The sequence below is a fragment of the Macrobrachium rosenbergii genome, chromosome 3 (assembly GCF_040412425.1).
Source record: "Macrobrachium rosenbergii isolate ZJJX-2024 chromosome 3, ASM4041242v1, whole genome shotgun sequence".
Taxonomy (NCBI): Eukaryota; Metazoa; Arthropoda; class Malacostraca; order Decapoda; family Palaemonidae; genus Macrobrachium; species Macrobrachium rosenbergii.
In genome coordinates, this window is record NC_089743.1 from 5,742,924 (window position 1) to 5,758,246 (window position 15,323).

The following is a 15,323-nucleotide window of genomic DNA, read 5'->3' on the forward strand; positions in this document are numbered from 1 at the left end:
CTGAAAATACTTGTAAGTGCTTATAACTGCCAAATACCCTGTACCCTTAAACTAAATCTCAAAACTGCCTATTTTAATGATTCACTGTTAAATTTAATAGTTCAAACAAATATACAACAAATTATCTATACTAAATTTAATGTCATTTCAAACAAAAAAATGCACACCCCTATTATCACCCAAAATACCCAGTGTCTTAGATTACCCCCATACAACTGTACTCTTAAGCATATACACCCCTAACATGCTTATACTAACAATTTGCTAATTTTCAAATATTAATATTAATGTAAATACAGCAAAACATCTATAAAATGTTTAATGCAAATTAAATCTTTAATACAAATTAAATAAATCTGTTTACAGAAAGTTTGACCACTAATCAAGTTATCCCTGTACAGTACAGTATAAGTAAGCATAGCTGTTTTTTTCATAGTATTGGAGTAATTTTCCTTTTACAATGGTAAAACAATTACTGTCAATAGTGTATTAAATATTTTTAATGTGCATATGTATTTTTGTTTCTCTCTCACTGAGATAAGAAGATTGATTTTTTATGCATGTATATTTATTTGTTTTTGTGCAGTATAGTTTTATAGATAAACTGCTTACATTTACTTTTGTCATTCATTTTCCTTATTTTCCATGCTACAAATACAACTTTGCATTTCAATAAAAGCAGACTGGAAAAATAAAAATTAAAATAATTAGCAGATCATCATAAACTTGTCCAAGCTCATTTCTAGAGTGAGAGGCCCCAGAGAATAGGCTTAACAGGGAGTAGAAGCCTGTTAAGCTCATTCTAGTATTTCTCACATTAGAATGAGCTTAAAAAGTTTACGTATGATGATTCACTAATTATTTTTATATTTGTCTGCTTTTATTGAAATGCAAAATGCTGTATAATCATAGTAAGGAAAATATGAAAAAACAAATTACAAAAGTAACAAGAGTTTATCTATAAAACTATACTGTACAAAACAAATAAACGCACATGCATAAATCAATCTCTACTTATCTCAGTCTTGAGAGAGAGATTAGTGGTCAAACATTCTGTAAGACAGTTTTATTTAATTTGTATTAGAGATTTATTTAATTTGTATTAAACATTTTATAGATATTTTGCTGTTTTTGTATTAATTTTAATATTTGAAAATTAGTAAATCACTTTTATGATAATAAAATGAAAATCCAGTAGTGGTATTATCTATCAACAAATTCCGAATTGGTGAAGATTCTGTGTAAAATTGAAAGATATATTTCTGAACATCTGTGACAAAAGTGGAAGCACGTAAAGAGTTAGAATTCGACTGTAGTGGTGAATCAGACAGCCATGGATTTCCTCACTTTATAACTTCAACCACAGGCAAGAGAATGATTTCCAATGCTGTTCCAGTTGTTTCTATCCCAGACAGAAGAAATTTGCCCTCCCAGATCCTCCTTTCTAGTGTGACCTTCACATAGAATTTGGGGAAATCTAGTCTGCTATGAGATTATTTGACTTTCTTGGTACCTACCATAAAACTAGACTTCCATCTATCAACACTAACTTGATCTATATGGAAAATATGATTTAAATTACCTCTACACTGAGAGGCCAGTTGAAATCGGTTAAACCAGTTTTGGCTTAACCTTGCAGGTCAAGCACCTTGCTATTTTAACAATCTTAGAGGATACAAGGCAGCATGATGCAAAAGGCAAGCCTTCTTGGCTGCTTTGGCATCAGGGCTCAGATTAAGATTACTAGACTCTTTCTCACTCATACACCTAGTTGTCATTTGCAACGTCTCCTGGCCTATCATTTCTGGCCAAGAATGAGGACCTTTTTAAAGGAAAATCCCTTTTCTGATAATGTAACTGTATTCCATAGGTATTTCATATTGCATGACATGTAAAATGTGAGCACATAAATCAACTTTCTTTGATGTTTCAGCCGAAGGAGCTTGGAGTGTCTGGAGTGGTTATTAGAGAAGTATTCTGAACTGGTAGAGGCAAAATAAATTCTGCAGCCAGAACCAACATAGTGCATTAAATCACTGTTGCTTAGAACCACAATAGATAATACATTTATAGGTGCGTGTGTCTCTGTTCTTTATTGCCGGACCTAATGGGTATCAGAATAAAAGAAAGCAGTTGATAACCTGTCACTACCTTGATTAAAAAATTCCTGAAACACTGCCGCAGAGTGGTGGTCATGCTGAAGATATTGTTGGGAAGGAGCAATAATCCTGCAGCCAGACCCGAAATAATTAGAGTAAGTCACCTCAGACACAAAGAATAATACAAATAATGGTTCATGTGTTGTTTCCTATTCTTTATTGACAAACCCTATGGTATGAGGAATAAAGAAAATGGTTAATAACCTGTGACTATACCTCAGACCAAAATTAATCTAGGTTTGCTGGATTTATTCATTGGAACTCGCCATTTTGTCACCTGTCAGTTTATTCTAGCTCCTTTGAGGATGAACAGCAGCTACACTATCAAAAATTTTTGGTAGCCACTTTCCATGACAAAAGGCATGAGACTGGGGTGAACATTTATCTTACCAACATGGCATGAGATGAAGGGTAGCAACCAACTTGTGATGTTGTCATCTGAGGTGAGACATGTTATTAGAAAGGCGAGGCAGTCACTGTAAGACAGAAGACAGAGCCACTCCTGTCCTCAGGTCCTTGTGTATCCTGTGCCAACCAGCACTTCTTCTGGCAGAGACCAGCTATAAGAAAATTCTTTTAACTGGTTGGTCTGGCTTACCGAACATGGGGACCATGAGTGTGCTATGTGCTCCTTTGAGGACTCTCATGGCTAGATAGATCATTCCTATGTCAGCCTTTTTATTATTGGCACTACTTCCAAAGGGTGTGGCTAAATTTACCACTCAAATGTATATCTTTATATAAAAATATTTCTACTTGCATAAATCTTTTCTCTGGAAAAATACACATAATCAAATAATGTTTTCACAAAACTCAGGAATATAATAAACTGTATTGCACCATCACTGCTGAGCTCGTAAAAATGACTAAGAGGTCTCATTAAACTACTGTATTTCTTAATAATTTTACACAATCAACAAAAGGAGATTAATATCATACTGATAAAGATGCTATAGATTTTCCTTACACCAAACTCTAAAGCATCATTTCCACAAGCATAGCATTCTTGTTATATTTATCATAATTTATCGTCATACAACCATCTGTTAAAGTTTTATTTTCAAACAAAATAGCAGTAAACAATATGTCAGTGAACACTTCTAAAATACTAATTTTACAATAAATGTTAATATGGTAATTAGGTCACCAAAATACTGTACAAGGATTTACCTTCCTCCTCAGAATCCTCTAAGGCTCCATCTGGCATAGCATTTGACACTGATACGTATGGGTTGGCAATTGTTGACTGTTCTGAGCCTAACCAGTCATCCAGATTCTCAGTTTTGTCGCCTTCATCTTGTGAAAATGAAAGTACAGGACTCACTGCATTTGTAGTGTTGGAGTGATTAAAGTCACTTGGTAAAGCCTTCATATCAAGGCTCAACATTCTTACCACAGTCTCAGAATCTGTGTCATTTCGCACACTATCACTTAGTTTTCTTCTCACTTCTTTCTGATTACTAGTTTTTGATCCAACAGGGTTGCTATGAAAGTTCTTATGAGATCCAACTTCATCTTCTAAGTCTTCACTCTCATCATCATCATCATCCTTTTACATAATCAGCTACAATTTCTATATTTGACCCAAGATTAAGGTCTTCTGGATCAAGATCGAGACCAGGGGATTACCAATCTATCATCACTGCAATAAAAATCAAAGTTATGCTGTACAAATAAAAACAATACTCTTTTAAGATGCATGCAGATGTATTTACGATCACATTAGACCATCTCCTTCCTCAAAGAATTGTATGGTACTTAGCCTACATTAAGACACAAGACACACTTAAAGTTTATTATTCAAATGCCCTTGCATCTCACTCTCATCAACCTAAATTATTTGCTAACATAACAAGAGGAGCTAGAAATAAAGTAACATAGAAATAAATAGAAATGAAGTCACAATAAGGAGCAAAATAAATTATTTGGTAGCTTATCTGTCCCACTACTTATAAAAAATGGAGTTCAGCAACAATTTAAAATTTAAAAAATCTTCATATTGATGTTGAGGACTCCTACAATGCTACCTGATAGAGTTACAAGTTTTCTATAATGCAAAGAAAGAAAACCATTGAAAGCTGTTGTAAACAAATTGGAGGTACCACCAGTGTATCACTAAAGCAGGGAGGTGAACTGTGTTTAGAGAGGGATAATGTTCTAACAGTGATAGAGTCATTCATAAGCTATTTATTATGCCAAATACTATATGTGGTGATCAAAACTTAAAAATGCAAGAAATCTCAGGTTTTTTATATAGCGTAGTCGCTCATTTCGTCCTCAAGGAGTTACCCTCCATGGTCTACCAGAGGTCCATGGGTAACCAAACTAATGTCGACTACTATATAGTGTCGAACAATACTGGGTGATGTTCTGTAACTTGACCTGAAGAGTGTTTCAGACAATGCAGACGCTTTTGTTGAGGGCCAGCGAAAAGCATGACGAAATATGATCAGCGATTCCGCATGCAAACATCTAAGATACAAATAGCAGCGATTCCGCACGCAAACATCTAAGATACAAATAGCAGCGATTCCGAACGCAAACATCTAAGATACAAATAGGGGACAGAATCTACCTGAAAAGGCTGCAACCGAGGAAACATAAACTTGAGTCTGTCTACTTAGGACCATATCGTGTGAAAGAAATTAAAAACGACACCGTGGTGAGCCAACATATTAAAACTGGTGTCCAAGGCGAGTACCACCTATCACACATGCATCCTGTCAAAGAAGACGTCTTGATGTGGCACCTGAATAAGCCAGTACCCGCTTTCCCTGGACTGCCTAGCTATCAGGAGGAGGACAGTGAAAATGACGTGCAAGCATATCTGGGGATCATTAATAATGCACCCAATGTGCATACAGACAAAGCTTACAAATACTGGTGTGCTGTTGTGAAAAGAAAACATCATAAACGTGTGTATGTACTTGCATTCCATGATATTTTTTTTCATTTTTGTGGTTGATTTTATTCATGTCTATTTGATGTCATTTATTCCTTTTGTTCAATTTCTGTGATTTTTACAAAATTATTTTGTCTTGATAATTGACAGTAATTTGGTTTTTGCCTTGTTTTGATTATTGAACTGCAGGTTATTTTAATCCAAATTCTAAGAAAGTTGTGTGTTAATGCCACTGATTCTATATAATTCTCTTTTTTTATTATTATTATTATTAAAAAAATAAATAAATAAAATTATAGCAATGTGATGCGTGGAATTCATAACACTGTAAATTGCCAATTGTAACTGCGCAACTTGACCCTGGCTTGCTAAATTTTAGTTTTTGTTTCTGCATGAATTATTGATAACATATGTCGGGAGGTATGGTACTCAGGTGGCAGTGAGCAAATATCAGAGAAACTAATAAGGAAGCTAATAGAGAAATACGTATGGCACTGGACTGGTGGTATAGTAAACTTGAGCAGCCACAGCCGGACCCACAATGATGTATTCAACTTCTCTATAAGGCGAGGATGCACTTCAAATACCTGGAAGACGGACGTGCCATTATGAAGATCTTCGCAGACAATGTCTTCACAACCAACATCGACATGCGCTTGACCTCATCATTTATTATCAAAGCAGGCATACAAGGAAAGGATGAAGGTGAAGGGTAAGGAACAGAGAGGGTGGGGGGAGGATTGTGAGAGAGAGAGAGAGAGAGAGAGAGAGAGAGAGAGAGAGAGAGAGAGAGAGAGAGAGAGAGAGACGTGATTCAAGAAATGCTGTTGTCATTACTTGAGTTATTAGCTCTTCTGGTGTTGATGATATTGGCAGCCTACAGATGGGAGCGATCTTTCTGCTTCCAGTTGGCGGTTCAGGGTCGGTCTTTGTAATAAAATGCAGGCCGATTCTGCTATGATTAGACGTGGAGATTTTGCTCCATACAGATGATGTTGGTATTCTCCACTACTTCCTGAGTCATCGGTTTTTTATTGTGATGATCGACGTAGTGTTGATGGATGGCTCCATTATTACAATGAGCCTGCAGACCTCTTCTTAACGCTGTAGAAGTGTGTCCAACATAGGGATGTGCCCAAGTATCGGTATCGGTGGTATCGGTATCGGTGAATTTCTGGCCGATACCAGCTGATACTTTTATCATTAGTATAGGAATTTAAAATCCTCCTAGGCTTCGTAAAATGCATATATTAACAAAGCCCACCAAACAAACTATATATAGGCTTATCACTGAATATAGTTCACTGTTTATATTTTAAAAACAGATGGTATCTTAATACTTTACAGTGTATTTAACAATTTATTATTGTAATTCTGATTTTAATTAACTATGGTTATGTCTACCTCTACCAGCAATGAGTCATTGCCATTCTGTTGGAATTGGGTACCATTTTAACATGTGCAGTACAGGTATGGTATAAGTGAATGGTGCAATGAGTTACTGTACTGCTACTGCTGTAGCTTGGAATTAGACACGTGCAGTACAGGTCTAGTCTGAGTTGAAGTTGGGAGGAACGGGCTGACTGCACTGGCATACCTCAGTCCTCACTCACCAATTTCATCATAAAAGCAGCGTCTGGACTTTTTATGAGTGTGTTACTGATGATGTGACAAAAATTAAATGTAAATTTTGTGAAAAGAACTCGAGGGGAAAAAGATGAAAAATCACACGATACCATGAACATGATAACACAATTAAATTCACACCACAAAGAAGAATATGAAGCAGAGGAAAAATGCATTTTGGAAGAGAAGCTCCAACTCCAACAGAAGAGAAAGAAAGAAGGTCCATTTTCACCACTTCCCTTCAAGTTGGCAAAAGAAGGAAGTCAGGGAACCGGTTCATCTACACAAACAGGTATGTCTTTTATCTACTCCCTTTGCACTTTAGCACAACCATGCATAAACCTTCAATATTTCGATGTCCACTTTTAGTATAAAATTTTCTGTACCTTGTTATTATGTACTTTATAGGAAAATTTAATTTTTCATTTTAAGGTGGGTGTCAGTAAAGCATTGAAAGCTGCAGCAGTAGTACACCATTTCTATTGTAGAAGACATAGGATTTACAAGACTCCTTAAAAAGTTTAAACCAAACTATGAGAAAGCTAATTATGAAAAACAACTGAGTCCACTAATGAGATCCTCTCAAACAGATAAATGTGGTATACTGATTCAAATGCCCAGTCCATGGATGTCCCGGCTGCTATACTGGTATGACCATCAAGTGAAACTGGTGATGAGAATCTCTTGTCACCCCCAAGAAAACACCAAAAAAACATATGAGAGATGCCCAAACTACTAGCATCTCAAGGAACGAAACAGTGGGAATACACAAGTAACTGGAAACGCCCTGACCCCAAGGCGCCTATTGCTGCCAGAGGCACTCTTAATACAGCAGGAGAAGCCCTTATTAACTAACACCCAAGAGGTGTTCTTCCTTCCTACCTGCATTAGGCAGCCTATTGCTCCTGTAGCTGACAGACCAGTGCCAGACACCTCAAGAAGTGACAATCCTGGACAAGAAACTCACAATAATATACAGTATTCTGCAAGCTGCCCACTGCCCAATCAGAATATTTGCTTGAAATACCATAAAATGGCCTCACACACCAGCCCTGCTGCTCAGCAAAGGTGCAACAGAGATCATCAGTGATAAATTTCTGGCTTGCAAGGAAATCTTGCCAGCCAATCCCAGTGCAAATTTTTCTCCTAAGCCAATAAGCGGGCAGCTTAATTCAACCCCCAACTTCTCGTAAAAAGAGCAAGACTCACATCGTTGTTAGTCTACTCCGTCTCTGGCGTGACCAAGCTCAATGCAGCCTGAGTGAAACGTGGCCTCAATTAACACTAAAGAAGACTTTCTTCTGAAGGACAGCTCAATAGAAGACTTCCTACTGATAGTGCAGCAGATAATTGCATATTTCATAAGAATCGTTCAGATAGTGAAAACAAGCATGAAATTTTGCACAAGTGCTCTTAAAGTTCCCTCTATCAGAAAAGGGCGCTGGCCACGCAAAAATTTTAATATGGCGGCCAAATTCCAAGATGGCGGCCAGTATCGACAGATTTTGGCTAATTTTTCACTAGAATGGCATGTATTTGCTTCTAGCAATATGGTAAAGCTCTTCCATACTATTTCTTGTGAATATTATGTTTCTGTAGCTTCCCAGTACAGTTTACCTTTAAATATGGGGGCTATATGGCTGCCAAGAAAGGTAGAAACAATATTATAATGAGAAATAATGCCAGCTCAACAATTATCGTTTTAAGCATGGATCTTGGTTTGTGGTTTTAGATCCTAATGAGGCCATCTCTTTCGAATAACTCATCAATTTTGGAAGGAAAATTAATAAATGTAAAAGAGTGTATGTCTGCACACAACCAGGGCACACTGGTGACATCACTGCTGTGTAACTCAGCATGGGGGTTCAGTGCCAGCTAATCCAGCTTTACTAATCTGTAGTCTTAGACCAGTAGTTGTAGTATAGTTTAGTTTAGTGTCCCAAATGCTTTCTAACAGCCCCCCAGACCAGCTATAGTTAGATAGCCGCACCTGAATAGACAGGATGTGCCAGCGGGAGAGCCGAGCCAAGGTATGGGGCTGTACATGACGGTTCATGTACTTACCCGGATGGTGTACAGATCACACGGGACTTAAATGGCACTGGATGAATTAGCAGCAGATAAATGCATATTTCATAAGAATCGTTCAGATAGTGAAACAAGCATGAAATTTTGCACAAGTGCTCTTTAAAGTTCCCTCTATCAGAAAAGGGCGCCCACGCAAAAATTTAATATGGCGGCCAAATTCCAAGATGGCGGCCAGTATCGACAGAGATTTGGCTAATTTTTCACTAGAATGGCATGTATTTGTTTCTAGCAATATGGTAAAAGCTCTTCCATACTATTTCTTGTGAATATTATGTTTCTGTAGCTTCCCAGTACAGTTTACCTTTAAATATGGGGCTATATGGTTGCGTAAAAGGTAGAAACAATAATTATAATGAGAAATAATGCCCGTTCAACAATTATCGTTTTAAGCATGGATCTTGGTTTCTGTGGTTTTAGATCCTAATGAGGCCATCTCTTTCGAATAACTCATCAATTTTGAAGGAAAATTAATAAATGTAAAAGAGTGTATGTCTGCACACAACCAGGGCACACTGGTGACATCACTGCTGTGTAACTCAGCATGGGGTTCAGTGCCAGCTAATCCAGCTTTACTAATCCTGTAGTCTTAGACTAGTAGTTGTAGTATAGTTTAGTTTAGTGTCCCAAATGCTTTCTAACAGCCCCAGACCAGCTATAGTTAGATAGCCGCACCTGAATAGACAGGATGTGCCAGCGGAGAGCCGAGCCAAGGGTATGGGGCTGTACATGATGGTTCATGTACTTACCCGGATGGTGTACAGATCACACGGGACTTAAATGGCACTGGATGAATGATCGGGCTAGGTGTAGGGAGACCTAACCTAGTTGAATCCCCATACAGGAATGTGTGCTTTGTTTAAGGTGGTAAAAGGATAACCCTCGGCCTTAATCAAAAGTGAAATCATGGCAGAATGTGATGCCAATCCAATATTGAGCAGTAGAAAAACAAACTGGAGTTTGTGTTGTCTTTGTCAGAAGGACAAAAGAGGTGAGCACTTGACATCACCTCCAAGTCATCATGTCCTAGACCATGATGGGTACACAATGCTGGCAAGGAACATTCCATGTTCAGTGAAATTAATGAAATGCCACTGATAATGGATCCAGCAAGGCTGGATGAAGGTGATGGCATAGAGCCACTCTCAGGAAAAATGCAGCAAAATACCATGTGAACTGTCGCTTGTTGTTTAACAACACTAAACTGGACCCCAAGAAAGCGACAATCCAATGACCAGACCAGCAACACTGAGACTAGTCGCGGCAAAACTGCGCCGAACCAGTCATGACAATGAAGTTTGCATTTTCTGTGAGAAAGTGGCACCTGCATCTGATCTCAGACAGGCTAGTACTAAGGGCCTTGACTTGAAATTTGCAGTGAATGTGCAGAGATACTTAGTGATGGCAAGCTCCTTGCTAAGTTGACTGGTGGGGATGTCATTGCACAGGAGTTTAAGTATCACCATGCCTGTCTTTGTGCCCTCTACAACAGAAAAAGGTCCTACCTGAGGAGCCTTGAGAAAGACCAAGGTAGCACTGAGTCAGAATCAGATGTGTATCCTAGTTCTGTCAGAACTGATGACATACATTGTTGAAAACAACCTTTGTTCAGATGATCCAGTCACATTTCGGCTGGCAGTCATTTTGCCACCTCTACCAAAGTCTGGAACAATTAGGTGTAGAGTCACCAAGTGTAAATTCCACGAGACTCAAAGACAAACTTCTGGCAGAAATTCCAGAACTTGAGGCTCATAAATCTGGCAGAGATGTATTACTTGCATTTCAAAAAGGATGTGGAAAAGCACTTGCTCAATCATCTGATCTTTCAGAGGCAGTTATCATTGCTAAAGCAGCAAATATTCTCAGAAAGTCTATACTTGATCATCAGTCACGGTTTGATGGCACATTTTCTGAGGCTTGTGTACGAAATTCTGTGCCTCCTCTCCTGCTCCAGTTTGTAGGGGATGGTTGAGCATGGGGCTGACATCAAGTCACAGTTACGATTTGGAGCATCAAAGTCAGACCAGGCCATTGCACAGCTCATGCAGTTCAACTGCTACTCCCCGATACAAAGAGGGGAGCAACAACTCATAGACACTCCAAAGACAGAGAAACACCATTCCCAGTCTACATGGGACTCTCAGTCTATGCCAAAACCAGGAAGAGAAACCTGGTTGAAATGCTACATCAGTATGGCCTCAGTATCTCTTATGACAGAGTACTGAGGTCTCTGCACAGTTAGGAGATGCCACAGTTAGCAAATATGTGGAGGAGGGTGTGGTCTGTCCCCAGTACTGCGAAAAGGGTTGTTCACCACTGCAGTGATGGACAACATCGACCACAACCCATCTGCAACTACTGCCACTACACTCCTTCCATGGAACTAGCATCTCCATATTTCAGCACCCCACCAAGGAGAACACTGGACAGGAAAGACAGCAACTACAGTTTGCACCTGAGAAAGTGGTCGGGTGCCTGAATTGCAGGACACATTCACAAACATCTCACCAGCTTCCTTTCAAACAAAGAACCCCTGTGCCACCAAACACTGCAATACCAAAGCCACCCACAGATATCTTGGGGCCACAGCTTGCACTGGAGTATCAGTGGCTGTACAAGGTCATAGTCACCCAGGAAATAGATGATGCAGTGAATCTGACGTGGTCAGCTCATCACGCTTCAATGAAGAGAAGCCCCAGAATTTGAAGTAACCATAACTTCATTGCTTCCTCTCCCTGCGTGATCAGGCTCATTCTGTTGCTACATCAAACACGTGATGCAGAAAGTGCAGGATGTCACTGATTTTCTGAACCCTGGCCAGATACCCATAATCACAGCTGATCAGCCAATCTATGCCGAGCAAAGCAGGTGCAGTGGCAGTGGCCTGATCTTCAGTATGGCGAAGACACAAGTATCTGGTAATGTTTGGTGGTCTGCACATTGAGATGGCAGCAATGACATCTCTTGTACTCTTCTTCATGGCAGTGGTTGGACAGGAGCTCTGGTGGAGGCAGGAGTTGCTTCATCTGGAACTGCAGAATCCTTCCTGTCAGCTGCAAGTGTAACCAGGACACGGCAGATGCACCAGGTTACAGCCTCTAGTTTGTACAAACTCCTGAGGACAGCATACACTGACTACTGTGCTGAGAAAGCAAACAACAATGAGCAGGCATTAGAGTTTGAGGAGTGGTGTGACCTCGAAGACAGCAGAGTCCACAGTTCCACTTCTGGCACATGGTGTTGTCTATGGAACTTGTGATATTCCTACTGATCAGGTCCTTCCGTGAGGCCAATTTTGTCCTCTACTGCCAGGCATTGCATGAGCTGATACCCTACTTCTTTTCCAACAATAATACAAACTATGCTCGTTGGCTGCCTATTCACCTCAGGGACATGCTTACCTAGAGAGTTCACCCAGAGTTGCACAAGGAGTTCAAGGCTGGCAACTTTGTTGTGCACAAGACCAGTCCAGTTCTCAGCAATGGCTCTTGACCAAGCTCATGAGCAGACCAATGCCTTTATAAAGGCTGATGGCGGAGACCATTGGCTGACTGAAGATCCGTCAGCACTCAGAAGATGGATGGTGGCTGGCCCAGAGATCATCCGCTGGGCTGGTGTCTGCATACTGAAACAGAGGTTCAAAGTAAGGAGTCTAATGAGCAGACAACACACCATGAACAAAACACCTCATGCGCAGAAGACATTCTTGGAGAGAGTCAACCAAGCTGTCATTGGCTTTGCAACACTTGGGAAGTCCTTTTCAGGAAGAGAGCCAGGATCTGTATTCCATTGACAACAAAGACATTGCCCACCCCAGCTCAGCAGAACTTCTACAGACACACCTTGACAGAGGCCGCACTAAATTTCAGAAGTTTTCAGACTCTTTGGCAAACAATGCAGTCTCTCCTTCTATGAGCGATAAAGAAGAACAGAACTGACTTCTTCAGGCAAGAAGCTGCTCCTGTAGAACAGTCAAAGCAGAAACTTCTGAAGGAGGATTGCCAGCTTTTCTCAAAGCTATTTATATCCTGTCAGAGCCGTGAATGTGATCTGCAGGAATTCTTCCAGCACGAGAATCAAACATTCCCAGCTTCCCTTAGTGAGGGTGGTAGGCTGTACACATGTCAGAAGTCTCAGCTGACCTCGGTCCTGAGAGTCATGTTACACTAGAAGACAAAGAACCAAAGACTGATGTCCTCATTGTAGATGGATCAGCTTTTGGTCCATGCCCACCAAAGAAAGGAAAGACCTTTGAGGGCTGGGTGCACTTTGCGACTTCTTGCCTGTGATACAATCCCTATAGCAGCAAGTACACATCATCACATCTTGTATTTGATGTATACACACATCCAGCCTCAAAGTTGAGACCAGGCTCCAACGTGGTCAGGAGGAAGGCGCAGGACAGACAAGAACACAATTCCATCCAACTGGCTTAATTTCCTAAGACACGATGCCAACAAGACAGAGTTGTTCCAGTTCCTGGCAGATAAAGTTGCCCAGATGTCTGCCACAAATGTTGTCATTGCCACGAAAGGGTCTGTTGTCCTCAGCACTCATGAGGCTAGTCTTCAGGACTGGAAAGTGCTCTCATGAGGAAGCTGACACCGCATCTTTCTCCATGCCAAATATGCCACAGAACATGAGCCAAGACCATCAGTTAAAGCAAATGACACAGATGTTCTTGTCGTTTGCAGTCAGTGCTTTCTCCACTCTCCACAATCTAGGGCTAGAGAAGCTATGGTGGTATTTGCCAGGCCAGAGCCTGCGCTGGATTGCTGTGCATGACCTGTGCAACTCTGGGCCAGGAGAAGGTGAATGGCATGCTCTTCTTCCATGCGTTCACAGGCTGTGATACAGTGTCAGCCTTCCGGAGCAAGGGCAAGAAGACCGCCTTGAACATGGAACATCTTTCCAGGCCTCCACTGTGTTCTCCAAACTGAGTCACTACCCTCTCAGAGTGGAAGAGAGTGACCTGAAGGTCCTGAGAGGTTTGTCATACTTATGTATGAAAGATCCAGCACTGCTGGCACTGTGGATGAGGCTAGACTTGATATGTTTGCCCAGAAAACAAGGGGGCATATGAGGCCATTCCACCAACCAGGGAGCTCCTCCAACACACCAAGCGTGCTGCGTGCCAGGCTGGTTGTGTGTGGGGGCAGGCCACCCAGTGTCAGCCACAGCCAGAGAACCCTGCTGAGTGGGGATGGCAAAAGTCTGGTGAAGCATGGCAAGTCCTCTGACAACCAACTCGCCCTTAGCCAAGAGTTGCCAACAGCTTACCAAAATGTGGATGCAAAGCAGGCTGTCGGGAAAGGTGCAAGTGCTACAAGCTGGGCCTTCCCTGCACAGCTCTGTGCACTTGCAAATGTGAAGTCTAGATAAATTGCCCTCTCTTCAGTAGATAATCTAGCTTGAGCATCCAACGTGTCATGCTATGCCTACCTTCTTATCTCGAATTTTTCAAAGGTGTAGGTTGAGACCTATACATAGATTGGATAAGTGCTTTAGTCCAGTATTTCTTCTTTTCTTTTATGGTTACAGTCTTAGACACAATGTTGTATGTGACCATACCATTACTATTTCCAGTTGAAAATAGCATATTAGTTAAACTGTCTGATCACATGAATATACCATTAAATAAAACAGTTTGGTCTCTCTATGTTCAGCGCTGTGGATAGAAAAAAACTTTTATGGCAACCATTTTGTACGCCATCTTGGTTACAATTCATTTAGTAAGGGTTTTCAATAAAATGTGTGGTATGGAACATTTTTATAACCTAAAAGTCGAGGTTTAAAAAAAAACTGGCATATTCCATCCAATAGATGCTCCCAAACCAGTGAATCTCCCAACATACAGATGGCGCCATTTTAAGAATAGCCGCCATCTTGGATTTTCAGGTACAGCGCCTCTTTCTAAGAGAGCGTAGTCTTAGGAATGCTTTGTGCCAAATTTCATGCTTGTTTCACTATCTGAACGTAATTTTACAGCAATCTGCTGCACTATGAAGAACAACTCAATAGAAGACTTTCTCCTGAAGAACAACTCGATAGACGGCATTCTCCTCAGAAACTGTAAGGAGGATGAGCTCCCAATTTCAGTACAGTATTCTGCTACTGATACTGTACACTGTATTCATCTGAAATAAACTATCCAATTTTGCAACCTGCTTTTCTCTCCAAATAAAGACAAACATTGGCATGTTACTTGCAGAACGCGATAACCCAGAAAAATCAATTATTAGAAAAATAGAGAAAACTCTATACAAACTGAATACTGCTGATGCAGCTATCACCTTCAAATATAATAATAATAATAATAATAATAATAATAATAATAATAATAATAATAACACATATTAAAAGTCTATAATGTTTCTACAAGAACCAAAAAATAAATCAATCTAGTTATCTTTGCATTAGATGAGAATTGATTTTTAATAGAAATTGTTCATCTAATGAAAAGTGAAGTAACTGCTTTGAAGCCTATACACAAAGACCCCCCCATGAGTATATATAAAACCTTTTTTATTTTAAAAATGTAATTTTATATA

At 40.0% G+C, this 15,323-nt stretch overlaps 1 protein-coding gene across 1 annotated transcript in view; it reads left to right on the forward strand.

Moving 5' to 3' along the window:
* Positions 1–15,323, forward strand: part of LOC136828841 (rab-like protein 6) — a 122,729-nt gene that overhangs the window by 90,419 nt on the left and 16,987 nt on the right. The window contains exon 12 of the mRNA XM_067087115.1: positions 6,762–6,979. Within this exon, the coding sequence (XP_066943216.1) occupies positions 6,762–6,979 (218 nt within the window). The remainder of the gene's footprint in view (positions 1–6,761; positions 6,980–15,323) is intronic.